General features: G+C 43.5%; 1 protein-coding gene across 5 annotated transcripts in view; it reads left to right on the plus strand.

Annotated features, from left to right (window-relative positions):
- The window catches only part of SP110 (SP110 nuclear body protein), a 40,488-nt gene that overhangs the window by 3,885 nt on the left and 8,714 nt on the right, over window positions 1-27,889 (plus strand). For 4 of the 5 annotated variants that reach the window (XM_022567916.3, XM_022567915.2, XM_089916240.1 and 1 more), the window contains exons 3-14: window positions 283-451; window positions 2,571-2,837; window positions 4,247-4,330; window positions 6,234-6,311; window positions 8,138-8,206; window positions 9,816-9,965; window positions 11,723-11,809; window positions 12,868-12,921; window positions 15,306-15,371; window positions 16,942-17,091; window positions 19,603-19,671; window positions 27,419-27,517. In XM_022567916.3, coding sequence (XP_022423624.1) covers window positions 283-451; window positions 2,571-2,837; window positions 4,247-4,330; window positions 6,234-6,311; window positions 8,138-8,206; window positions 9,816-9,965; window positions 11,723-11,809; window positions 12,868-12,921; window positions 15,306-15,371; window positions 16,942-17,091; window positions 19,603-19,671; window positions 27,419-27,517 — 1,342 coding nt within the window. The remainder of the gene's footprint in view (window positions 1-282; window positions 452-2,570; window positions 2,838-4,246; window positions 4,331-6,233; window positions 6,312-8,137; window positions 8,207-9,815; window positions 9,966-11,722; window positions 11,810-12,867; window positions 12,922-15,305; window positions 15,372-16,941; window positions 17,092-19,602; window positions 19,672-27,418; window positions 27,518-27,889) is intronic. The other variant, XM_022567914.2, reaches the window with a different exon arrangement.

Raw genomic sequence — 27,889 nt, forward strand, 5'->3', positions numbered from 1 at the left:
TTTCTCTCTTCCCTCAAATATACCTAAAATAAGGTTCACAAGAACCTTATTTTCAAGAATGCTGAATTCCTGTGACCATCCATATATATATGAAGCTCCAAAAGTAAACATGTGGAACTGTGATTTCTCTACGTTAGAGAATTTTACTATTGACATTTTGCACTAAATTCCTTCTTAAGAGAGCAGAATCACTTTCTTACAGCTTAGAAAACCACAAGTGTGTAATAAATCTCCATTCCATTTTATAACCATTTATAATAATCCTTTACTTCACTTTTAAAGGAATCTCTGGAAGCCTGTAGAAATATGGTCCCTTTATCCAGGGTCGTGTACAACATCCTCACTCAACTGGAGAATACGTTTAGTCTGTCATTTCTGGAGATGTTGTTCAGCCGAATAAACCTGAGTGAATACCCCAACTTGATGACGACCCTCAAGAGCTTCAAAAGGGGTATGAGGCTTCTTGAATAACTTTGGGGCTATAGAAACATGATAGAAGTTGCTACGCTAAAAGTTTGGGCTGGTTTTCTGCCTTGTGGAACATGCACTTGAACTGCCCACTTTCTCTTTGGGAAGAGATGGACCATTCTCTCTCACGAGTGTGACAGGAAAAGCAGCCCCTGGCCCTGGTTCTTTAAGACGAATTTCTAGAGGACACAAACATTTCTGTCTTACCTGTTCTATGAGTTGGGGGGAAATTGTACAATTTAGCATACTGGACAGTCTCTAGGGAAGGGAATGCATAAAGTGACAGAGACCAAGTCTGGCAGAAGGACAGGGAGAGCTAGAGAGGAAGAGAAATGAATAGGGATGGATAATACTAAGTATCTTTTTTCTTGAAGTATGGTTGATATACAATGTTGTGTTAGCCTCAGGTGTACAGCAAAGTGACTCAGATATATATATATCTATTCTTTTTCAGCTTCTTTTCCATTATAGACTGTTGTAAGATACTGAGTATAGTTCCCTGTGCTACACAGTAGGTCCTTGTTGTTGGTTTGTTTTGGTTTGGTTTTTGTTTGTTTGTTTGTTTTTTGAGCGCTTACTATGTGCCAGGCATTATCCTAGGCACTTTATATGATTATCTTACGTCATCTTTAAAACAATCCTATGAAATCATTATTATCCCCATACGACACATAAGGAAATTAAGGCTCAGAAGAACTTTCCCAAAGTTACTTGTCTGTTAAGTGCAGAGCCAAGAGTCCTACTTGGGTCTCCTCATACCAGGTTCCAAGATTATGGTCACTATTTTAAACTAGGACAGCTGGGGGACAGATTGTAAAGCTAGAGGAGGGAAGAAAGGTAGCTAAAGAGGAAGGAAGGGGAACTGCGGACATAGAGATAGAAAGAGAGAGTATGAGAAAGAAGTAGAGAATGAAGTTCATTGAGGAAAGAGAAAGAGCTGAATAAGTAAAGGAGTATAAAAAGAGCAGTGACATTGCTGGGAAGAAAGTAGCAAGAGTAAGAGGAGCAGGCAGTAAAATCACTTAGTTGAGTCAAAGTACGTGGTTCATTTATCTGAGAACAACAAGGGAAGGACCAGGAGATCACACTGAATTGTGACATTCTTATTAGTGGAGTCACCACTGTTGATGGCCCTTCATCTGGTCTTTGATATTTTCCCATTAAGAGGCTCCTCCTCAACGGGAGAAATGATTCCTTGAGCTAAAGGAGCAGCAAAAGAGAAGAGTCCTCCCCCAGGCAGGCACAGCTGCACGTGGGCCTGAGCTCTTGGCAGGATCAGGGCAGTGCTGGGAGAAATATGTGCTCAAAGGCCAGGCTAAGTAAATCTAAGAGTCAGAGGGACCCACACACTGATATGTACCTCCAACCCACCCCACACCCCTGGCCTGGCTGAGCTCAAGCATCTTTCTGGATCCAACTCTGCGATTTTGCTCTGGGACCCACTCCAAAATCTGGCCTTACTTTCCTCTTTTTGTTCACTGGTTGAGACAACTTTACTTCTGAAATAAATAGAGTAGAATCATAAAAGAAACCCGACCCTGGCCTTGCAGGGGAATGGCATGCAGAAAGCCCAGGGCCTGGGGTATTGGGGATGGGAGAGAAGTTTGGTGTGGCCAGATCACAGGGTGCAAGGTGAAAAGACATGGAAACCGAGTCTGCAGAAATGAGCAGAAACCAGAATATAGAGGTCCTAATACACTGTGCGAAGGAATTTATATTGTCTCTTATTTGCTCCAGGGAGGTGTGAGATATTTATTTCTTAAAACAAGGGTGACATTTAACATTATAGCATTGTACGTAATTGTCTAAATTCTGAAGCCAAAACTAAAGAAAATAAACCCCTGGGTACAAAGTCAATCTCAACTTCATGTGTGAAACCACTCTGGTATGAGATCAGAGGTTAGAAGCAGGTGTTATAGCACTAAACATTCAAATTGAAGAAAGAAAGTCTAAAGGGGCCACAAATGGTCGATGCGCAGTCCTGCGCACCTGTGAGAGAGTGAAAGACTCCACGTCCTTGTCCTACTGAATGTCAAGTATAAAGAAATCCCCTTCTCCAAATAATTCCGAGGTACTAATGTGTGATCCTTCGCCAATCCCAGTTGTCACTTCCAATGGAGGGTGGGGCAGAATCTCAACGATTCCTCTCGAAGCTGCAGCCAACCCAGCAGGAAGGAGCTCCGTCTGGGCACTGCTGCCGCTGCCCACCTGCCAACACCCCCCATCGAGCCACCCACCCTGCACACCCAGTGTCAGCAAGCCCGGAGCACCTGCCCAGCCCAGCGCTGAGATCCTGCACGAGCATCCCAGCCCTGCTGACCTCACCGTGGCTCTGCCCGGAATCATCCAGGAAGGAAGGCTCACTCCAGGTGAGAAACAGACCCTGTCCAACACCTGTGCAGCCCCAGCCTAGGGTGCCTGTGGCCCTAGAACCTCAGGGTCCTGTCTTTTTGATCTACTCCTTCCCATGCATGCACCACCATACACAGCTCTTTCCAAGAAGGATGTGGGCACTGCCAGGGACCTGGGTAAGCCCCAGAACCCAGAACACCTGCTTCTCACCCCTTGAACAGCCCAACCCTCTGCCCTTTGGCCCTTGGTACTCTGCCTGCCCCTGACATTTTTTCCACTCTCCTCCCTGACACCCTGTCCCTGTAACCTGTGATTTTTCTTCTTGTCTTCAATGACCAATGACAACTTGATATCCCAAATAAGTGATGAAAATTCACAAGAGACGCCCAAGCTACCCCATTCCTGTTCAGGCAGTGTTGCTTGGGGTCGACTTGCCCAGCTCAAGGTGGCTGTGAAGGGAGGACACACACCTACAAGCCAAGAGGGCTGTGGCAGGAGCCCCAGGAAAAAGAACTGGGAGTGACAAGGAAAAAAACGAGAGGGGGGCCGATGCACGGCTCAGGACCTCTTGTCAGGGATGCCATCACAGCCACTTTGATGCTATCACGTCCAAGAGCCCTGTCAAACCAACACTCAAAACACACTGTTCTGAACTGGAAAGTAACTTGTGCAACACACCCACCCTCAGTGCTTACCGACTGCTCACCCTCTGATTACAGGGACCTTTCAGTTTCAACCATATTCATTTTTATATGGTTTGGAGGTTATCAAAATTATTAGAAAAGATGATAAAATGTTTAAAGGTTGCTGGACCTGATTAGCTTCTAAAATTGTGTCATTTATCTCCCCCAACCATCAGGATAAAGGACTTTGATTACATTAAATGTAAATGTGGAATATTATTGGCCGCTGTCAAAAATGGTATCATGGGTTCTGAGCTCTCCAATACCGAGAATAAAGGGCCCTATTTGGTCCGGATGTTTTCTCCACCCATCTAAAAAGTACCATCCAAATAAGGTTAGCATAACCAGAAGGCAGTAACAATGAAAGAGTCCATCCTCTAGATCTTCAAAGGAAAAAAAAAAGTGCCTGTGTTATTAAATTAGTAAGTGACTGATTGAAAGGAAATGATTGGGGAATTCCCTGGCCGTCCAGTGGTTAAGACTTGGCACTTTCACTGCAATGGGCCCAGGTTCGATCCCTTTTGGGGGAACTAAGATTCTGCAAGCCACACAACACAGCCAAAAAGGAAAAAAAAGAAAGGAAATAATTGTTCCCTGTCCCCCTCTACCCCACCCTCGAGGGACCTTGGTGCTTGGTTGGCCCATCATTGTTACCTGCTGGAATAGATTGTTCTTGTTCCTCCCACTTCTGGTTCCTGCTCTTGGGTCCTCGGATCTGAAATTCCTTTTCTTCCTCTGCTCAGTGTCCAGTGACAACCTGATCCCCCCAAAAAAAGATAAAGAAGACACTCAAGAGATGTCCTGCGCTCCATCAGGCCCCGTGCCAGGTAATCTTGATTTGGACAACTTAGGCTCATGTTAGCTTTCGCATCTACCACGAAGAGAAGCCATTTGGGTCATCCGGGCACAGGGCTCTCCTCTCCGCTCTCCATCACCATCTTGGCCCAGCTCATGCTGCTCACCCCGTCCTCAGGAGCTTGGAGAGGGAGAGAGAGTCCCTGGGAAGGGTGAGGGAGACAGGTCTGGGAAAGGTGGACCGGGAGGCGGCACTGAGGGCGAGGGGACAGGAGCCCCATTAGTACTTGCCCAAGTGAAGCCAAATCCAGCCTCTATACCCAGACATCGAGTTATATCTCAGAGACAGAGTTTGGGGTGAAGCAGAAAAGAATAGTTTTATTGCTTTGCCAGGCAAAGGGGGCCACAGCAGGTTAGTGCCCTCAAAGCTGTGTGTCCCAACTTGGAGGGGGGTAGTGAGAAGTTTCATAGTAATAGTTCAAAGGGGGCGTGATCAGCTCGTGGACATTCTTCTGATTGGTTGGTGGTAAGTGGGAGTCAGCATCATCAACCTTCTGGCTTCAACCGGTCTGGGGTCTACGTGGTTGTGGGCAGCATCCTGTTAACTTCTTCCACCTGGTGGGGGTTTCAGCAAAACAGCTCAAAGCTACCCTTATGTGTATCCCTTGAGGGGGAACCAGGACCCTGCCCCAAGGCTGCACTATTGTTTCTTTCACCCGGTCCTCCCTTGTCTCCACATCCCCTCCCTTCCCTAATTAGCATCTGTTTGAACCTGCTGGTTGGAACTCAGGAAAGGTCATGGAGGCTGAATGAAGCCTATTTCCTATACTCAAGAAATGGGGGGGACACAGAAAGGCTTTTGTGCCCACGAGCCCCACAGTGTCCTGCTCAGTATCATGACCTGGACTCCAAACACCACTAAGGGGTCTACAGAGGGAGAACATTCATCTGCCAGGAGGCAATGTGGTGGGAACCCTGGGGAAAGGACAAGGGGCTGAGTCATGGCAGGACTATTTGACTCAGCCACTCTCTGAGGCCACTTCAAGAAGGCAGATGTCCAAACTGCTGCATCAAAATGCAAAGCAAACAGAGACACTGAGTTGGTGCTCAGACATGGACGGTCCTCACTCCCAGCCCTCACCCTGACTGGGGGAACTTTCACATTCAACCCTCGTCATTTGTACATCATTTGGATTTTTAAGATATTTAAATAATTTGAAATGAAACAAATCATTTTTAAAGTCTAACGACTGCTTGCTAGCTGCCTCAGTTAGCTATTCCTATGTAAGATGGAATTTGAGACAGATCTCACAGGCTTGTGTGAACAAGGAAGTGACTGCCTTTTGTGAGATGGGTCTTTATCTGTCATGGCTTCAAGTCCTTCTGTCTTTCTTCGTGCAGCAAAAGCTAGAGGAACTTTGTATGTTCTTGCTGCTAACAAGTGCTGGCAAGTACAAGCTGACCCCTGCTTTCTTCGACGGCAAATAGGTGGAAATACATAAGGCACTTAACCTCCTTCACTATTTCTCAAGATGAAATAATCACAGATACAGCAGTTTAGAAAGATCACATCACAGACGTCTAAGCAATAGCATGTACTTTTCATGTGGCAAAAGCATTCATCCTCATTGTGGCCGTCAGAATTCAAGATCACCACACACACTAACTGCTGAGAGTCTTAGAAAGGGAAACCTTTCTAAAGGGCTCAAACTGAGCCCTCCTCTGCGGAGCAGTTGTTCCCTGGTTCACTGTGATAATCACACAGGTAGCAGTAATCACAAGTTGATCAAACCAAGGCAGAGCCAGGGAACCCTGACGAGTCCCCAGACCTGTGCTGCAGGTGCTCTCCACCCTCTGGTTCTCCCACCAATCTCCCTCAGCACTTTCTCGTCAGCCTGTTCTCAGTTCTAAAGTGAATTATATATTTTTTGTCAGTGATAAGAGATGATGCTCCTGAACAAAGTGACCCAAAGGAGCTCCAAGAGGCATCCAGGGCACCTGCCAGCAAGAAAGGTAAGGATTGCCTTTCTCTTGAAGACCTCAGGAGGGTGAATTTGGAGCTGCATCTTATCATAAGCACCCACTAGGTGGTTATAGTCATCATGCCCAATACAGTTTGTTTCCCATTCACTGCGTCTTCCTCTAAGGCCTTCATGAATATTATAGGGAAACGAGAAGGCATTTATGGCCATTGAAATATGCACCCATCGGAATTGTTTGTTCTGAAATCATCAAGGTCTCCTACACACACAGCTTCTTATAGGGTTAGTCTCACTTCCCTCTTTAACTGAAAGTTTGTTCCCCAAGAGGACTCTGCTTCCTCTTAAGACAAGGCTGCATATTTTCTGCTACCACTCACCCCATGGCTGAAGGCAGGTTGGATGCCACCCCTTGCTACACGCTGCCCCACCCAGCCCCTTGCTCCCCGTCCCCTCCTTCGAGGCTTAGCCATTCAAGTGAAATGCTCACTCCCTTTTCATCACTATCATCTCTTGGCTTTCCCACTGCTCCCTGGAAGAGCTCAAGGCTGACTTAGAGTCTTTCTGTCACTTCAAGTCCTGCCATCATCCTGGACATCTTCAAGGTGCATGTGGATAACAGACCCATCCAATATCCTGACCTCTCAAATCCTTCTTCTGCTTCTTTCCAGTGACCTTTTCTCCCCACCCATTCTTGCCCTCCCGAACCCAAAGGTGATCCACAGGCCTTTTCATCATTTAAACCTGGCTCAACTTCCCAATAGTTAATTTGAGATTTCCTTTTTTTTTTTTTTTGACATTTAATGCTTGAAATTTGCTCCTTCTATAACTATTGCTCAACTTCTGATCTCTCCTTCTCAGCCCAATCTATAAAAATTAATTCAAAAAATCCCCCCCCGATTTCTTCCTTACAATTTGTTTCCTCTGCAACTGTCCTTCAGTCTCATTTGGGTGACCAGTGCACTGGCCTTTTGCTTCTCCAACCCCTCATCTGCATTTCTTTCATGACCCTTCTTACCAGTTCAGAGTTGAAGATCCATCGTTTCAGTAACCTTCTGCTATCTTCACCTGCCTTGCCTCTCTGTCTTTTCCTAGAACTCTCTGGCAGATGTTCAAGGAAACTGTTGTCTTCTTCCTGCACACTGCATTTGAAATCAGGCACTGCTGGGGACAGGCACACAGCTGAGCAGTGCGTACCCACTGTGTCTTCATAATTCCAGCACAAATGATCCCTCTACACTGTGTCACAGCTCCACTTCCTGTGACAATCCTTTCAGACCTTGAGCAATTTTTTCCAAACCTCTGATGCCTCACTGCCTCCTTTTTTGCATGACAGATGACCTTTCCTCCTCTTTCATAGAAAAAATCAGATGGGAATTCCGTCACTTCCTGCTCCCACCCTGCAAACCCCAACTGCTTCTTTCCTCTCCTTTCCAGCTCCTTCTTTTTCTCCAAGGCAATCCTTCCACCTCTTCTGACAGTATCCATGGTCCCTTCTCTTCCCTGAGAATTCAGCATCTCCCTCTCACAAGGACATTCATTCAATCAATGCCCAAGCCTATCACAGTTCATAAAAGGAACTTTCTCTTGATCTTCATCTCACTTCAGCAGCCTCCATAGCTCTCCCCTCCGTTTCACAACCAAACTTCTAGAAATGAGTTACCTAAACTTATTGTCTCCATTTCTTCACTTCTTTCTCTCCTCTGCCACTTTAGAATTTCAGCATCACCTAAGGTCACCAATGACCTTCTGGCCACTGTGGTTTGAGGACCCAACGTAAAAGCTAAAAATTGTTGACATATGAGGTTAGTAGATCAATGTTTGTAGCTATAAAAGATGATCTGTGTCTTTTCTTTTTAGGAAAGAAGAGAAAAAGAAATATCTGGTTAACCCCAAGGAAGAGACACCAGAAAAAAAGCCTCCCGAGAGGTAAGATGAGAGCACAAGACGGGGCTGGAGGCTAGAGACAGCTCATGCTTGTCGGCCATGATGTGGGAGGTGGGATTTTATTCTAAATGCAATGGGGAGCCATTGAAGAGATCTAATCAGTGAAGTGACATGATCCAATTTTAAACGACGAGACCAATATTGGTGTTACATAAAGAATGAACTGGAAAAGAATGGAAACAGGGCAACCTCTTGTGAGGGCAGGTGCCATGGGAGTTGATAGTAGCCTGGATTCAGATCTGGCAGTGGAGATAGAAGAAGAGGGTCTATTCGAGATCAGTTGAAGGTAGAGTTGATAAGACTTGGTAAATTGGAAGCTGGGGATGAGAGAGAGAAATCAAGGCTTGCTCTTCAAGTTCTGGCTTAAATGGCTGGGTGAGTGGTGATGCCGTTGCTGAGAAAGGATGCAAATATATTGGGAGGAAATTTTTAGAATTCAATTTTTGACCTGCTCGTTTCTAGATTAGTGCTAACCTTCTATGCACGTGTGCCAGGTATGTGCTTCGTCAAGTACTGTGAGGCTCTGAGATATTACCCCCTCCTGCAGAGTGATGTTCTTTATATATATGAATATTGCAGAAACACAAAGCCCCTGGGTCAGGGAAAAGAATTCTTTATTGTTCTTCACAACCAGCTCAACACGGCAGCGTTTCTCCCCCACACGCAGACCCACAGGCTGGAGAAGAGAGCTGATGAAATCTTTCTGTGTGAGTGGCAGATTATAACCTACAGACACAGGAGAAAGAATGATGGATTTTCTGCCCTGTGTATATACAGGACTAGGACAGCCATCCTCTCCTCCTGAAAAGAGAAAACATTTTTTTTGCTGCTTTCCCCTATCTTTATACCGTATACACTTTTGTGTCTCAGGAGGCTCGGGCTTTTTACAGAAGCACTGAGAAATCAAGGAAACTTAATTTCCCCACAGTATGCCAATTTGACACACTCAATAAAAAATCTGGTCCAAAGATACAGATATAAAATTCATTGGCAAAATAAAGGGAGAAGAGAACCCTAACGCCAACACCACCACCCCTCACCTGGCATTGCAAATCCTCTAGGTCCCAGCCTCACTCCCCATTGCAGGGCCCCTGCCTCTCAATTCTTTGATACCTTTCACTTTCCCTACTAGAGGCACCCAGGGACCCCTGGATCTCTCCTGTCTCCTGTATCACACACAGGCCCTAGGGAACCTGGAAAAGTGCTTTACAAGACTCCTCCTCTGCTAAAACAGAGCATCCGGCCATGTTTACTTGGATGTGGCACTCTCTGGCAGCAGGGGTCTCAAGCCGGGAAACAGGAAATCAGCCCCAGTGCTCTGGGATTCCCCCAGATTTATCTGATTGATTTCAAAAGGTTGCACAGAGAGCGAGAGCAGATGGTGAGTTTGGGGGCGGGGGAGGGGGAAAGAAAGGTGTACACAAGAAAAAATATGTAATTACGGAGAAATAGGAGGAGAAAAGTGAGGCACAGGGGTATAGAGATCTTAAAGTGAGGGGACTGGGAGTGTGAGAAGGAGGTCACTGTCAGGGGGAGGAGGAGCGCCACTGGGACCCCAGTAAAAACTACTCACAAATCACTGTTTGGCCAGGGGCAGCCTTACCTGGGCATGGAATCCAAACGACGCTCCACGTGGCGGAGCAGGTGACTCACAGGGAGGACGACTCAACCAGGAACACAAAGGTCAAGACAAGAGCAAAAAAGAGAAGGACAGAATGTGCCCAAACGCCTGCACCAGAGGGTAAGGCTGGTGATGGAATTTGTCGTCTGAATGCTCAGTGTGGGAGGGTCTCTCCTGCAGCCCACAATAAATCAATTACCTATTACCATAAATAACATATTTTTATGAAAAATATTTTTCAAATAAAAAAATTAGGTGAGTGGTATCATTGTACATTTTTGCAAATCTCTTTAATGTCTACCTTTATCAAAGATGGCTGGATTCTTTAAAAAAAAACAACATTTTTTCACTATCTTTTCCATGTGCTTTCTTAATATTTTTGTATCTGTCTTCATTGTATTATATTGAAAGCTGAGAGGTAACATTCTTAATAGCATCAATCTATATCTTGTTAACGATTGCTTTCTATTTTTAAAGGTTCTTTTGAAATTTTTTTCTTAATTGAAATATGTTTGTTGTACAGTATTATGTTAATTTCAGGTACACTATATAGTGGTTTGACATTTGCATACACCGTGAAATGATCACCATAATAAGTGTAGGAAGAATCTGTCCCCATACAAAGTTATTACAATATTATTGACCTTATTTCTTATGCTGGATATTATATCCCCATAGCCTATTTATTTTATAACTGGAGGTTTGTTTGGGGTTGGCCAAAAAGTTTGTTCAGGTATTTCCTTAACATCTTACAGGAAACCCAAACAAACTTTTTGGCCAGCCCAATACCTCTTAATCTCCTTTACCTATTCCCTGCTCCCCCACCTCCACCATCAAGGACAGCTGGGCTCTTATCCCTGCTTCTGTATTCAGTCAATTGTGATTTGTTGCTTTGGTTGAAGCATAGGAAGAAAATCCAGCCTCACACAGATCTGTAGCTGAAAAAGGTGGAGTATTTTAACAGTCTTTTGAGATATCTGTGGATATTCACTTTTGATACTACACCAAAACTCAACAAGGGACAGTTTCTTAAAGGTTAGTTGTAACATAGAGTCTGAGACCATATACTCTGTTGTAATCAAATGTCTTATGCTGTCTTGTGTTTTGAGTGGATCTTCTACTCATGATTTTATAATCTCATAAACAATTAGAAAATTTTGGTTCACTTAATTTTACAGTGAGCTTGCAACTCAAACAATCACTTGAGTATTAGTCTTGAGACAACATGGTACTTCAAGATGCAGCAAACTGCTTTACATGTTCTACCCAGTTTTTTACATATGCTATTAAAAAGATGTGTCCTTAAGGGTAGAAATTTAATTAAATTAATAATTTTAACTGTTTCATCAAGAACATTCTTAAATGAAACTGGCTTTTTTTTTCCATGTTGAGTAAGTGGTAGTGAAGAATGCCATGCTACCTTCTAAGGTTTGGGGACATCGCTTTGATTTGTACTGAGGCACCAGCATTTTCACCTGCCTTGGCTGTTGCTTCATCTGTGCAAAAGTCAACATAGCGAAAAAAGGCAAAGAACATCTAATTATAAAAACAATTCTGACCTTGAAGGTCTCCTGAAAGTATTGCTGGGGCTCCCCGAAACCTCTGGTCCAGGGGCTCAGATGACTGCCCCCCACTGGACATTCCATTAGTGGAGGAACCACCGCTGACCAGCCTTGCTCTGCTCCTCCCCTGAGTGGCAGACAGGACCAGCGGTAGAATTATTCTCAGGAGGTAGTCGCAGGGTCTCATCAGGACTGGAACCTCCAGCCTTCAGCTCCAGAGTGTGCAAGGTCCTTCCTGGGTCTCTGGGAGATTCCGCGTGGACTTACTAGGGGGCATTTACTGAGATATAAGATGAATGTTGTTTCTTTTTTCAGAGGTCAGTGATGACACTTCAGAGATGGATGAAGGAAAGAGACCCCAGGAGCCACCCAGCACACCACCAAGACTCACCCACGGTAAAGGTGAGGGATTGCAAGTCTCTCAGTATGGGCATCAGGAGCCCAAACTTAGAGCTGTTTTACTCTGAGTCAGAGTTTCTCAACCATTTTTTCATTATCACTGCCCATTTAGATTTTTTTTTCTAATCATGAACCCTACCCCCCAGGATATTTCAATCCCACAAGTATATTATATATCCATTTCTGTACTGGATATATTTATTTGTGCTTTATACATAAAAAGAGTAAGTTTTTTTCACCCCCAAGAACCAATTTTGGGGCAACTTACCACTGCCAAGTATTCATGCTCTAAGTATATTCATGGTACTTTATTGCAGTGCCAAGCCATCCAGGTTTTTCCTACGATCCCAATCTCCATGTTTCTCACATGACCTTTCTGTGAAAACTGAGATGAGAACAGCTCATCATAAACACAAATGTAATACTATGACTGAGCACGAGCGTCTGACATTGTTGTGGGCATACGCTGGAAAAATGGTGCACGTTAATTCACCCCTCACCGTGGCCACTGTTACTCACATTGTTACTGTTATCCTTGGAGGGAAAAAAAAAGCAGAGCATTCTTCTGTTTGCTGGTAATTCAGTCACTGTGTCACATCTTCACAGAACTCCCACACAACAAATGTGACTTTCAAATGACAAATATCTAATTATTGTCAGAAAGAATGAATTACATTTGACCGTATTAAAATACAAACTATCATTTTTAACAAGTTTTTCCTGCATTACACTGACTCATACAATGTATATTTCTAATTTTATCCTGAATAATATATTTTATTTTCACAACCACCTTTGGAGAAAGTTGAATGATTTATTCAAATTTGAGATGTAAAGGATTAATGGGTTTTCCCAAGATCCTGTGGATAAAGGCTGGCTGGCACAGGACTAGCATCTTGGTCCCTAGAACCCTCTTCAGGAACCATCATCCTCCTTTATAATGAAAGGGATAGAAATAATACTGTCAAAGCTTTACCAACTCAGTATTGTCTGAAATGAATGTGGTCACGAAACATAAAGATTGCTTATTTAAAAATCACTTTCTTTCTCATACCTTCTAGATCCCATGGATAAGGGAAGCAAACTGCCTTTTGGAGAATCTCCTGGGGAAAAACGTAAGTGTAAGGAACTTATTTGGTCTCTATTAGGGTGGGTTTGATATTATTTTTGCTGGTTTTTATGCCCTTCGGGCTACAAAAGACATCTAAGCCAGAAAAAGATGTGTGCTTTTTTCAACATAGAAATGTTTTCATACTATAAAAGCAATATGCTGTAGCCTTTGAAATTAGCTTGCTGTGTGTGACAGAAAACCGCATCATGCCCCCAAATATAGTGGCTGAAATTAGAGAGCTTAGTTCTGCCTCATACAGAAGTAGGTGGTCAGGGCTCGTGCCGTACGCAGCTCATTCTGGCTGTTGCTCCCTCATCGGCAGCATCTCCTTCCCTGGGGTCCAGCCAGCAAGTGTGCCTTCCATCCAAAGGAAAGAGGCAAGGTCAAGGAGAGGCATACCTCCTCTCCCGAAAGACACTATCTGTATGTCGCATTTTAGTAATTGTTACCATTTCATTGCCAGGACTAGTTACATGGTCTCACCTGACTGCAAAGGAGGCTGGGTAATGCAGTCTTTATTTTAGAAGGACAAGTATCCAGCTCGAAATCAGCAGCTTTACTACTAAGGAAAAGGAAAGAAAGAGGAACAACCAGCCCTGCACACTGTGTGGTGGGCGGTACTACCGCTCTCCACTATTTCCGGTTCTCCTCCCCTCTTCCCAGACACTTGGAAAGCTGCATTTCCCAGCTCCTCGCAGGAGACAGGGCCATGATACTAGTTCTGACCAAGGAGCTGGTGAGATGGGTGTCATTCCTGAGTCAAAACACACGAGATACTGCTTAGCTCTTCACACTTTCTTCCCCTGATTGTAGAAGTGTGTGGAAGAGGGAGGTCGCAAAAGGCCAAGCAGTGTGGATCTCAGCACCACTCATAGCGGACAGCTGCCCTGGAGACCCCGTCCGCGTCCTGCAGAGAACTCTGCATGACAGAGAAATACACTGTTGTATGTTAAGCCGCCAAGATTTGGTTTTGCTTGTACTGCAGCATAGCCTCTCCTGCCCTGCCCGATACAATGTTCCTCATAAAATCTGCAAACAGTACAGAAAGTTATTAATCAGGAATTTAAATACCTATTTAATCTCCTTACCCCACCTTATTTTTATACCTTACAAAAACACATACATTCTCATATATATGTATTCTTTATATGTATGCATTCTTTATGTATATATATACATGCTCATACTACCTAGTCCATCCTATAAACACTTTTAAACACCTTTTTCGTTATTGTGTGATTAACAATTGGTTTCAATAATAACCTATTGGTAGTAAGTTAGGCTATATCCAATTGTTATCTGAAAATAGAAATCATATTGTATGTGTTGGTATCTTTGCACACTTGTCCAATAATTTCCTCAGGTTTAATTTCTAAATGCGAGATTACTTGGTTAGGGTCTATATATCTTAAATTTCATATTTGTTACCAAACTGTTCTCCAGAAAATGTATTTGTTTACATTTCCTTTAATAACACACGAGTGTTCATTAACTACATCCTCATCAACCCAGACATGATAAAACTTTTTAAAAGTTTGGGTATAATTAAAACTAAACAATGCATTTTCAGGGGATTATTGGTGATCTAAAGATGCTTTTTAGGGATGTCCCTGGCAGTCCAGTGGTTAAGACTTCGCTTTCCAGTGCAGGGGGTGCAGGTTCGATCCCTTGTCAGGGAGCTAAGATCCCACATGCCTCGGGGCCAAAAAAACCCTAAAACATAAAACAGAAGCAATATTGTAACATATTGAACAAAGATGTTAAAAAAATGGTCCACATCAAAAAAAACTTTTAAAACAAGACACTTTTAAAATAAATGTGTCATTTGTATTTCCTCTTTTAAAAGCACTTCCAATTTATGCTTTTTGCCCACTTTCCTAGCGTACTATTCACCTTTTGCTTTATCTATTAAGGACAGTAACCCCCTAAGGTTACATATATTGCAATTTTCCCCTTTTTTGTTTTAACATTGTGTGGATGATTTTTGAAGTATGGGCATTTAAATTTTTTAAGCAGTCAAATTTGTTCATCTTTTGCCTTTACAATTTGGGTCCTTGGCTAAGGACCTTCCTTCTTTGGCTAAGAAGATCTTTTATATCTATGGCTTATAACAATCTCTCTATATATTTTCTTCTAGTCTTGAAAAAACTGGTTATTAATTAGAAAATGATATATTTTAATGTTAATAATTTAGTATATCTCTATTACTTCTTTATTCAATCCTTTTTCATTTCCGAGTACTTTCTTCACATAGGTCTCCTGGTTTTCTTGCCTCCCCAAAGTGACAGGAAGATAGAAAGAAAAAAATTTTACTTAAAACGTATTGACATTTCAAGCTTGTAGATCAATATATATAGCCATAAGAGATGATTTTCTTTTCTGTTTTAGGAAGGAAGAGAAAAATACATAGCTGGTCAAGTTCAAAAAAAAGACAGAAAAAAAGTCTCCCAAGAGGTAAGCAAGAAGGGTGAAGTCGTCATTCCCTTAATGTTCATCAGGGTTCTTCTCTCCAGCCACACGGCCACCCGGGTGTCACTAGAGCACGGCCAGCCCCATCTCGACCCCTAGGTCATCCCATCAAAGGCCCCTCCTCACAAAAGGAGAACCATGTTGATTCCAACAGGTTTCTTTTCTCTTATCATTGGGAAGGAATGGGGTGGAGGTGGGCAGAACGCATCAGTCAATTTTGAGATTAGGACTGTGTCCAGTGCAAGTTCAGAGCCAGGAAGAATAGACAAAGCAAACCTGAATGTGCAGGCAGGATTCAGACTCCCAATCCCAAACTGGAGTTAGATTTGTTGTCACTGAGTGTTCAAAACCACCTGAAGCGATGCTCAGCATGCATTGACTCCATGCAGGAAAATCATGTTATTTGCAGTATAAGAAACAGAAATGTATGTAGCTCTGCATTTTTCTGGATCCTCCATGCAGGAAAATCATGTTATTTGCAGTATAAGAAACAGAAATGTATGTAGCTCTGCATTTTTCTGGATCCTCTGCTTTATTCCTTTTTGTGCTCATCACCTTTTCTCCTTCTTCTCTGCATTCTCTTCCTCTTCCCCTTCCCCTCTCCTTTCTCCTTCTTTTTGCTTTAGTTCAAGGTGTGCCAGTTGGTGGGGATTCCCTTGGATTTCCAGACCTTGAATGCAGCACCCTGAGAGGGAATCTCCTGTCAGCCCCCAAACATGAATCATGACATGTGTTCCACTGCTTTGGACATTCCCCGAATTTTTCTGTTTGTTTCCAACACCCCTTAATCTTGTGGTTTGACCTGGGTGAGGGCTAGGACCTCCTTGGTCGCCCTTCTCCTCCTCTTGTCACTTTCTCTCAGTCCCCAGCGCCACTGTCTCCTTGTCATATGCTGAGTTCTCTCCACCAACGACTTCTAGGAAAACTTGACACTCAGACCTCTAAGCTTCTCCTGTGGGTATATAAAAGAGAAACAACGAAATCTCTTTCACTCTCAACAAATTTGTGTTTCAAGATTTAGTGTAACATCTCCAAAACGGCCTCAGCTGAGCAGTTTCTTCTCAGATCTAGCCGGCATCTGCCCCTTCCCTGAAATTTATTGATTTAATAATTAGGGAACCCTGGACATTACAATGTATAAGCGTGAAAAATACATAATTTGAATATTTTCTAAAATATGCTGCCTGTTACACATTCATTCCACAGAGATGAATTGAGTTGAGTGGTGTGCTGGCACATGTCCTAAGTTCTGAGGACTCAGCAGTGAGCAAAACAGAAAACTCCCTGCCCTCATGGAGCTTAGATTCTCGTTGATACACATGTAATTAATAGTCAGAAAGAGAAGTTGAAGGGGGAAAAGAGAAACAGGAGTTTGGGGGAGAAAGAAAGATACCCACAAGAGAAGAGGAGAATTATGGAGAAATAGCACGATAAAAGTGAGGCAGTGGGTACAGAGATCTCAAAGTGAGGGAACTGGGAGTGCGAGAAGTTTCGGGGAGGGGGAGGGCCACTGGGACCCCAATGAAAACTCTTCACAAATCGCTCTTTGGCCCAGGGTCAGCCTCACCTGGACACAGAACCCAAGAGATGCTTCAAGTGGTGGAGCAGGTGACTGAAAGGAAGGACGACTCAACCAGAAGATCGAAGGTCATGACACGGGCCCAGAAAGCAAGGGCTGAACGTGCCCCAAAGCCTGCACCAGAGGGTAAGGCTGGCGATGGAATTTGTCACCTGGATGCTCCGTGTGGGAGGGGCTCCCGTGGAGCAGGCACAGGGTGACGACGCAGATGCCTAAAGTTACTAATAGAAGGAGGGAGGGGGCAGACGAATGGGCGTGAAGACAGAGCAAGAGTCTCTTGGTCTGGGGGTGGCTGTTGGGAGAGGTAACCATGTTCTCAGGGTGCAGGTCGCCTCAGCTGTGCCCTGCAAAACCCCATCCCCACTCCCCTGGGTCTACTGTTTACATTTCTATCAGCAGAGCCACCTCTGCTCCACAGAGTCTGGGGGCTCCTCTCTGATTCGGGCCGACCCAGTGACGGGAGTGGCGTTAGACTTCGAAGTGGACACATTCCCTGTTTTACTTCTTAATGGTTTCTTTCTGGAAGTGAAGTAGATTGGTCAGTGGGTCTGCATATTTAAAATTACCCCATACTGGGAACTCCCTGGCGGTCTGAGTCTGTGCTCTCACTCCAGAGGGCCTGGGTTCAGTCCCTGGTTGGGGAAATAAAATCCCACAAACGTCAAGGCCAAGAGCGAAACTAAACTAAAATAATAAGCTAATCCCATACTGATGATCAGACTGTTGCCAGTTTAGACTCCCATGAATGCGGTGTGGACACCCTCTTCCCTACATCTTCACGAGCACCAGAAATAACAAGACTTTTCTGTTTGTCGAACATAAAGGCCAAGAATGTTAGTCCGCCAGTGTTTTCCTTGGAATTTCTTTGTGCTCTGTGAGTGGTTAAATACGCTTTGGAAGGTCACAGTACTGCTCACCAGCATCTCAGAAGGTCACACACCCCTGCCCTGTGGGCTCAGGAATGGCTTCGTGACTTGGCCGAAGAAATGTGGGTGGAAGTGAGAGGGCTACTTCCAAGCCAAAGCTTGAAGAACTTTTTCTAAAAAGGGCCAGAGAGTGAATAATTTAGGCTTTGCTGGCCATAAAGTCTCTACTGCGACTATTCAACACTGCCATTGTAGCGTGAAAGCAGCAGAGACAAAAATATAAACAAGTGGGCCTGGCTGTGCTCTAATAAAACGTTAATACCAAAACAGGCATTGGGGGCCCCCCTGGCGGCGCAGTGGTTAAGAATCCGCCTGCCAATGCAGGGGACACGGGTTTGAGCCCCGGCCTGGGAAGATCCCACATGCTGCGGAGCAGCTAAGTCCATGCGCCCCAAATACTAGGCCTGCGTTCTAGAGCCCGCGAGCCACAACTACTGAGCCCACATGTCGCAACTACTGAAGCCCGCGCGCCTAGAACCCCTGCTCCACAGCAAGAGAAGCCACCACAATGAGAAGCCCGCACACCGCAACGAAGAGTAGCCCCTGCTCGCCGCAACCAGAGGAAGCCCGCGCACAGCAACAAAGACCCAAAGCAGCCAAAAATAAATAATAAATAAATTTATTAAAAAAGAAAAAAACAGGCATTGGGCTGACTTGGCCCTTGGGCCGTAGTTTGCCGACACCTATAGTAAACCACTGAGATTAAGGAGGATCATAAATGACTACAGCATTATCTAGCCTGTATTTACTAAGATGCCTGTTTTTTAAACAAATTTTTCTTCAGAATGTTTTCTTTGAAACATTGAAGGTCCCCTATTCATATTTGCCTATTTTTATATATGACTCTTCTTTTTTTGTTGTTTAATCAATTTGGGAGATTAACCCCTTGTTGCTGCAATTTTCTTATTTTGTTTTTGTCTTTTACTTGAGAAGTTTTTGGCTGTGGAGGGTTTCGATTTTTTGGGTTTGGTTTGGTTTTTGGGTTTTTTTGGCCATGCTGTGCGGCTTGTGGGATCTTAGTTCCCGGACCAGGGATTGAACCTGGGCCCATGGCAGTGAAAGCGTGGAGTCCTAACCACTGGACCGCCAGGGAATTCCCGAGAGTCTTAGGCACATCAGTTTATTTTTTCCAGTATGGTTTATGTCAGAGTTTCTCAACTTTTGCACTGTTGTTATTTGGGGCCAGTTAATTCTTGGTTGCAGAGGCTGTGCTATGCATTGTGACACGTTCAGCAGCATCCCTGGTGTCCACCCATCAGATGGCAGTAGCGCCCACCTCCCAATCTGGCAAAAAGATTTCCTGACATTTCCAGATATCCTCTGGGGGCAAAATCACCCATCATTGCTTTATGCCCTGTACTTCTGCCTTAAAAAGCCCTTTCTATGTAATATTTATAAGGCTACATCCTTTATTTACTTCTAGTATTTGTATTAAGTATATATATATATATAATATTGTTATATGTTATATTAATATATATTAATTTGTGAAAATTTGCCTTCTGTAATACTTTTAACCTTCCCATCTATTACCTGGAGCTTGCTATATTTTTTTTGGTCAATGCTGTAATTTTTCTTTCATAAGAACTCTTGTCTCTCTTGCTCTCCAAACTGGTAGAAAGACAGAAAAAATTACTTTGAGATAGTGACGTATAAAGCACGTAAATCTATGTTTCCAGTTATAAATGACTATTAATTGTTTTCTTTTTAGAAAAGGAAAGGATAAAAGATGTCTGTTCAAGTGCAACAACAAGTTGTCACAGAAATATTCGCATAAAGAGTAAGTAAGTGAGAGGCAGGGCCTCGCCCTCAGGCTCCCCAGGGCCCTGGCCTGCTGTGCTGGTCAGGGCTGCACGCCTGGTCTCTGGGGGTGAGCACCCCGTTGCTTCTGCCCCCCTGTGCTCTGGTGTGTCTCTTGGGGACACAGTCCTCCTTTCCCTCCTTCTCCTTCCCCTCTTCCTCCGCTCCTTGAATTCATTTTCCCTCTCCTTTTTTTTCTTAAAGAATTGCCATATTTTTAAAATATTTATTTATTCATTTATTTGGTTGCGCTTGGTGTTAGTTACGGCAGGCAGGTTCCTTAGTTGCAGCTTGCGGGCTCCTTAGTTGTGGCACGAGAACTACTAGTTGCGGCATGAATGTGGGATCTAGTTCCCTGACCAGGGATCGAACGCGGGCCCCCTGCATTGGGAGCGTGGAGTCTTATCCACTGTGCCAACGGGGACGTCCCTCCCTCTGCTTTTATAACATACTTCTTGGGCATTATCTCTGATCACTCTCCCTTCCCTCTTTAGGCGCCAGCCACACTGGCCTTTTTCCTCCGTTAACTTATTACTGAAGTATAACAGGTGCTACCAAATCTGGGGTCCACAGACTGGTGACATCTACAAGCCCGCTCACTGCAGGTCTGCAAAAATCAGGAGCTTGTAAATCAGCTGTGACTCTGAGCACACTGGTTTCATAGCAAGGCCCCAGTGGAGACAGCAGCGCATTGATTTCTATTCTGGTCAGATTCCTGTCTCATCGCAGGCCGGCATCTTGAGGAGCACTGATGCACCGTGCTTGTGGAAAAATGCAAGTACATACTGCACAGCTTCAGGAATGAACACAAAGGGAAAGGCTACACGTACCCAGCACCCAGGTCAAGAAATAGAACATAATCCACACCCATATTCCAATCCCTACCCAGAGCCCCAAGGGTCGCCAGCAGCCTGATTTCTCTGAGCATCGTCACTTTGACATGAACGCTTCACCCTCCATCCTTCTCAGGGCCTGCTCAGTATGTCTCCTCCCTCCTTCACACGCTCCGTCCCCAAAGCCAACCCCCTCACCCTCCCTCCTTTGTTACACAGCCTCCGAGTCACCTTGAACAAAGCCTTCTCTGACCCAGCAGGCAGGGTATTTTTTCTTGGTGGCACTTGTCACATTTTTTCTTGATGTCACAAATGTCACATCATTTGTTTCTGATAGTATCAGATCTCTTTTTTAAAAATTTATTTTATTGAAGTATAGTTGGCTTACAATATTGTGTTAATTTCTACTGTACAGCAAAGTGATTCAGTTAGGTATACACGTACATGTATCTATTCTTTTTCAAATTTTTTTCTCATTTAGGTTGTTAGATAATATTGAGCAGAGTTCCCTGTTCTAGACAGTAGGTTCTTGTTGGTTATCCATTTTATGTTTTTCTATTTACTTATTTTGACATCTTTATTGGAGTATAATTGCTTTACAATGGTGTGTTAGTTTCTGCTTTATAACAAAGTGAATCAGCTATACATATACATATATCCCCATATGTCCTCCTTTTTGTGTCTCCCTCCCACCCTCCCTATCCCACCCCCCTAAGTGGTCACAAAGCACCAAGCTGCTCTCCCCGTGCTATGTGGCTGCTTCCCACTAGCTAGCTATTTTACATTTGGTAGTGTACATATATGTCCACGCCACTCTCTCACTTCGTCCCAGCTTACCCTTCCCCACCCCCCGTCCTCAGGTCCATTCTCTAAGTCTGTGTCTTTATTCCTGTCCTGCCCCTAGGTTCCTCAGAACCTTTTTTTTTAGATTCCATATATATGTATTAGCATACAGTATTTGTTTTTCTCTTTCTGACTTACTTCACTCTGTATGACAGTCTCTAGGTTATCCATTTTAAATATAGTAGCGTGTTAATGTCAATCCCAAACTCCCAAACTATCCCTCCCCCGGACCCTTCCCCCCGGTAACCATAAGTTCGTTCTCTAAGACTGTGAGTCTGTTTCTGTTTTATCACAAGTGTAATTAACTGTCTGTGTACATCCTGTTCACTGAGCGAAACTCAAATGAGGTCAGAACATGGGTCCATCTTGGTCATTGCTCGATGTCTCCTCTGTGCCTTGCGGTTTGTGCTTAAATAGCTGTCAAATCAATACATTATTCATTCTTTCTCGTCAAGTATGAATACCAATATCAGGGCCTCCAGCGACGCATACAGTAAACTTCATGAAATTGAAAAAGTGCCCCTTCCACCATACACTTGACCTACGTCTGTCAGAGCTGATTCTTGAGACCAGGCCCTTTGCTGCCCTCTGCTGGAAGAACGTAGGAAGTGTGCAAATGGATTACAGCTCTGATGTGACTAGGAGCTCCCCACCCTCCCACCGTAAAGGGGAAATCCTTATTCAGTGCACATCCCACACTACCATATGCAGAGGCCCTGCCAACAATATATAAGTGTGTACAGCACTTTACAGTTGGCAAAGCACTTTGTTCCACATTTTGCCATTTAATCCTCAAAGAGGTATTTTTCGGTCCATTTTCCAGATTCAATTAGAGCATAAAAGACTTGCATGAGCTAAAATCAACCTAGGTGTTTTAATCCCAAGTCCTTTGTCCTTTACACTAAAAAAAAAAAACCTCCTGGTGTTTTTAGGAAAGACAAGTAGGAAGCAAATAGTCCAGGCAAAGGCTGAGAGCTCTCCATCTGCACCAGCTTTTCCTGTCTCCTTAGCACCTCCACCCTGGCTGTGACTTCTGATTTAACGTCATGCCTCTGTGCTGTTATCCATCATATGATGTGGAGTCTTGTTGCGGTGTTTCTGATGCCATGGAAAGAGCACGAGACTAGGGGCCGGCACGTCCGGATTCCAGTGCTACCTCCGTCTCACACAGTGTGGTGACCACCAGCAATTCTCTCTCCAAATCTGCGCCTGAGCCCCCATCTATAACATGAGGATCATTGCCATTGCCTTTCTTTTGTTACAGGTTGTAGTGAAAATAAACAATAGAATGTGTGTGCTGCTTTTACTATTCCCATAACTAGCGCTTCTCCTCCAGCCACTCCATCCCCCGCCAGGCCCCTTGTGTACAAATCATAGAGCTCCGGCCTTCTCCCCAGGCCATGTCTTTGCAGGCATAGTTTCACCCTGTGCCTTTTCTCTATGTTCTGTAAGAACCCCTGTACTTAGTCTTCCCAATCACTCACTAGGTTTTTTTCCATTCTGCTTTTCCTTGTTCTTTTCATTTCCTCCACCAGGCTTTTCATCTCTATGAACTCCCTTTGTTCTTCCCCCGCCCCGGCCGTGCAGCATGTGGGATCTTAGTTCCCTCACCAGGGATCGCACCTGGGCCCCATGCATTGGAAGCTCCAAGCCTTAACCACTGGACCGCCAGGGAAGCCCCTCCCTTTGTTCTTTAATTGCTGACTTCTAGCAGACTTCCCACGTTTGCTCACATTTACTAGAAGTGACCTAATAGATGCAGGAGAGCTCCACACAGGCCTCGCCCTCAGGCTTCCATCCTTAGAGGCTTGTTTACTGAGATGAGGGGTGAGATGGAGCCAAATGCAGTATCATCAGGACCACATCGGAAAGCTGTCTCCCTTCCTTTGCGACATCTTTGTCTGCTTTTGGTATCAGGGTGATGGTGGCCTCGTACAATGAGTTTGGGAGTGTTCCTCCCTCTGCTATATTTTGGAAGAGTTTGAGAAGGGTAGGTGTTAGCTCTTCTCTAAATGTTTGATAGAATTCGCCTGTGAAGCCATCTGGTCCTGGGCTTTTGTGTGTTGGAAGATTTTTAATCACAGTTTCAATTTCAGTGCTTGTGATTGTTCTGTTTATATTTTCTATTTCTTCCTTGTTCAGTCTCGGAAGGTTGTGCTTTTCTAAGAATTTGTCCATTTCTTCCAGGTTGTCCATTTTATTGGCATAGAGTTGCTTGTAGTAATCTCTCATGATCCTTCGTATTTCTGCAGTGTCAGTTGTTACTTCTCCTTTTTCATTTCTAATTCTATTGATTTGAGTCTTCTCCCTTTCATTCTTGATAAGTCTGCCTAATGGTTTACCAATTTTGTTTATCTTCTCAAAGAACCAGCTTTTAGTTTTATTGATCTTTGCTATTATTTGCTTCATTTCTTTTTCATTTATTTCTGATCTGATCTTTATGATTTCTTTCCTTCTGCTAACTTTCGGGGGTTTTTGCCAATATCACTGATGAACATAGATGCAAAATCCTCAACAAACTACTAGCAAACAGAATCCAACAGCACATTAAAAGGATCATACACCATGATCAAGTGGGGTTTATCCCAGGAATGCAAGGATTCTTCAGTATATGCAAATCAATCAATGTGATACACCATATTAACAAATTGAAGGAGAAAAACCATATGATCATGTAAATAGATGCAGAGAAAGCTTTCGACAAAATTCAACACCCATTTAGGATAAAAACCTTCCAGAAAGTAGGCATAGAGAGAACTTACCTCAACATAATAAAGGCCATTTATGACAAACCCACAGCCAACATCGTCCACAATGGTGAAAAACTGAAACCATTTCCACTAAGATCAGGAACAAGACAAGGTTGCCCACTCTTACCACTATTATTCAACATAGTTTTGGGAGTTTTAGCCACAGCAATAAGAGAAGAAAAAGAAATAAAGGAATCCAAATTGGAAAAGAAGAAATAAAGCTGTCACTTTTTGCAGATGACATGTTACTATACATAGAGAATCCTAAAGATGCTACCAGAAAACTACTAGAGCTAATCAATGAATTTGGTAAAGTAGCAGGATACAAAACTGATGAACAGAAATTTCTGGCATTCCTATACACTAATGATGAAAAATCTGAAAGTGAAATTAAGAAAACACTCCCATTTACCACTGCAACAAAAAGAAGAACATATGTAGGAGTAAACCTACCTAAGGAGACAAGAGACCCATATGCAGAAAATGATAAGACACTGATGAAAGAAATTAAAGATGATACAAATAGATGGAGAGATATACCATGTCCTTGGATTGGAAGAATCAACATTGTGAAAATGACTCTACTACCCAAAGCAATCTACAGATTCAGTGCAATCCCTATATAACTACCACTGGCATTTTTCACAGAACTAGAACAGAAAATCTCACAATTTGTGTGGAAACACAAAAGACCCTGAATAGCCAAAGCAATCTTGAGAAAGAAAAACAGAGCTGGAGGAATCAGGCTCCCTGACTTCAGACTATACTACAAACCTACAGTAATCAAGACAGTATGGTACCGGCACAAAAACAGAAATATAGATCAATGGTACAGGATAGAAAGCCCAGAGATAAACCCACACACATATGGTCACATTATCTTTGATAAAGGAGGCAAGAATATACAGTGGAGAAAAGACAGCTGCTTCAATAAGTGGTGCTAGGAAAACTGGACAGCTACATGTAAAAGAATGAAACTAGAACACTCCCTAACACCATACACAAAAATAAACTCAAAATGGATTAAAGACCTAAATGTAAGGCCAGACACCATCAAACTCTTAGAGGAAACATAGGCAGAACACTCCATGACATAAATCACAGCAAGATCCTTTTTGACCCACCTGCTAGAGAAATGGAAATAAAACCAAAAATAAACAAATGGGACCTAATGAAACTTAAAAGCTTTTGCCCAGCAAAGGAAACCATAAACAAGATGAAAAGACAACCCTCAGAATGGGAGAAAATATTTGCAAATGAAGCAACTGACAAAGGATTAATCTCCAAAATTTACAAGCAGCTCATGCAGCTCAATATCAAAAAAATAAACAATGCAATCCAAAAATGGGCTGAAGACCTAAATAGACATTTCTCCAAAGAAGATATACAGATTGCCAACAAACACATGAAAGGATGCTCAACATCACTAATCATTAGAGAAATGCAAATCAAAACTGCAATGAGGTATCACTTCACACCAGTCAGAATGGCCATCATCAAAAAATCTACAAACAATAAATGTGGAGAAAAGGGAACCCTCTTGCACTTTTGGTGGGAATGTAGATTGATACAGCCACTATGGAGAACAGTATGGTGGTTCCTTAAAAAACTAACAGTAGGGGCTTCCCTGGTGGCGCAGTGGTTGAGAGTCCGCCTGCCGATGCAGGGGACACGGGTTCGTGCCCCGGTCCAGGAAGATCCCACATGCCACCGAGCGGCTGGGCCTGTGAGCCGTGGCTGCAGAGCCTGCACGTCCGGGGCCTGTGCTCTGCAATGGGAGAGGCCACAACAGTGAGAGGCCCGAGTACCGCAAAAAAAAAAAAAAAAAAAAAAAAAAGAACCTAACAGTAGAACTACCATACAACCCAGCAATCCCACTACTGGGCATATACCCTGAGAAAACCATCATTCAAAAAGAGTCATGTACCACAATGTTCATTGCAGCTCTATTTACAATAGCCAGGACACGGAAACAGCCTAAGTGTCCATCAACAGATGAATGGATAAAGGAGATATGGCACATATATAAATGGAATATTAGCTATAAAAAGAAACAAAATTGAGCTATTTGTAGTGAGGTGGATGGACCTAGAGTCTGTCATACAGAGTGAAGTAAGTCAGAAGAGAAAAACAAATACCATATGCTAACACATGTATATGGAATATAAGAAAAAAAAATGGTCATTGAAGAACCTACGGGCAAGATGGGGATAAAGATGCAGACCTACTAGAGAATGGACTTGAGGATATGGGGAGGGGAAAGGGTAAGCTGGGACAAAGCGAGAGAGTGGCATGGACACATATACACTACCAAACGTAAAATAGCTAGCTAGTGGGAAGCAGCTGCATAGCACAGGGAGATCAGCTTGGTGCTTTGTGACCACCTAGAGGGGTGGGATAGGGAGGGGGGGAGGAAGGGAGATGCAAGAGCGAAGAGATATGGGAACATATGTATATGTATAACTGATTCACTTTGTTATAAAGCAGAAACTAGCACACCATTGTAAAGCAATTATACTCCAATAAAGATGTTTAAAAAAAAAATCCAAAAAAAAAGAAGCAGCTCCTGCGGTCTGTCTCTAATGAATTCACCCACAACGAGGCTGCGGGGAGGGGAAGCAGGAATTGCTGATGTTAACCCTTTTACAATTCCTTCTCCTGAATCAGAACCCCAGCTCCCTACTCAGGGGCTGTGAGTTGCCAAATCCCTCCATAGGCAATGTGCAAACTAGTCTAGAGCTCTCCAGGGTTTTCTTTTACTCATAGAGGAAGAAGCAGGGAAACAATCAAACGATGAAGACTTACACTATCCCTTCAGTGCTAACTGCCTCACTCACCCCCATCTTGGTTTGAATCAGGCAATAAAATCAGAGAGAAATTTTCTCCAGCTACGTGAATGCAAATAAATATTTTGGGTCGGCAACTCCCATCAGCACAGAGGGATAAACAGGATGTTTATGGAATAAAGGAACTTTAGGTGATAGTCAATGAATTTGTGAATTTAAACACATTCACTGAAGAAGCACAGTATGTTTTATTAAATTATTTTATTTGATGTAGTGTTGGCAGGGGTAGTTTTGTTTTTTAGAGACCCCTCTGTTCACATATCTCATCTGCTTCTCAAAATGGAAGACTTCCTGTAAATTAACCAGAGGATGCTCCCTACTGCCACTCATGTTATTATTATTACTATTATTAGTAATAATAGTAACATATCATTACTAGTTAGAATTCATGAAAAATTCCTGAGGGAGACAGAATGAAGACTGAGGAACGCTAATCTGTTCTTTTCTACTTTCAGGAAAACCTGAAGGTGAAACTCTGGATTTTCATTCCCCTAAACTTCCTGTGACCTGTGGTGAGGCAAAGGGGATTTTATATAAGGAGAAAATGAAACGAGGTGAGTTCCTCGATCTTCTGCTCTTTGGAAACCCTAGATGAAGGAATCACTAGAAGGGAAGGAAATATCCACATGTGTCATTGTCCAGGAAATGGGTCCTCCAGGCTAGGCTGCAGAAAAAGCAACGGTTTTTAAGAAGGAATTTTCAACCTTTTCAATGTCATGGTACATCTGATGACCAGGCCACTCCCGTCCCACATGGAAGTCACCCATGGACCCTGTGACACATGTCCTTGCCACATAAAAGGCAAATTCTGTCCCAGTCCTTCACCAGTAGGGCAGGTTTTAGGGCTTCCTTCAGTCTGAGAGAGGAGGAATCAGACCCCCCTGCTACTGCTTCCACCTCACAGGGAGTCTCTGGACCCAGAAAGG

This window comes from Delphinapterus leucas, chromosome 8 (genome assembly GCF_059928025.1).
Source record: "Delphinapterus leucas isolate spDelLeu-1000000601 "Yukka" chromosome 8, BTC_Dleu_Yukka2, whole genome shotgun sequence".
Lineage (NCBI taxonomy): Eukaryota > Metazoa > Chordata > Mammalia > Artiodactyla > Monodontidae > Delphinapterus > Delphinapterus leucas.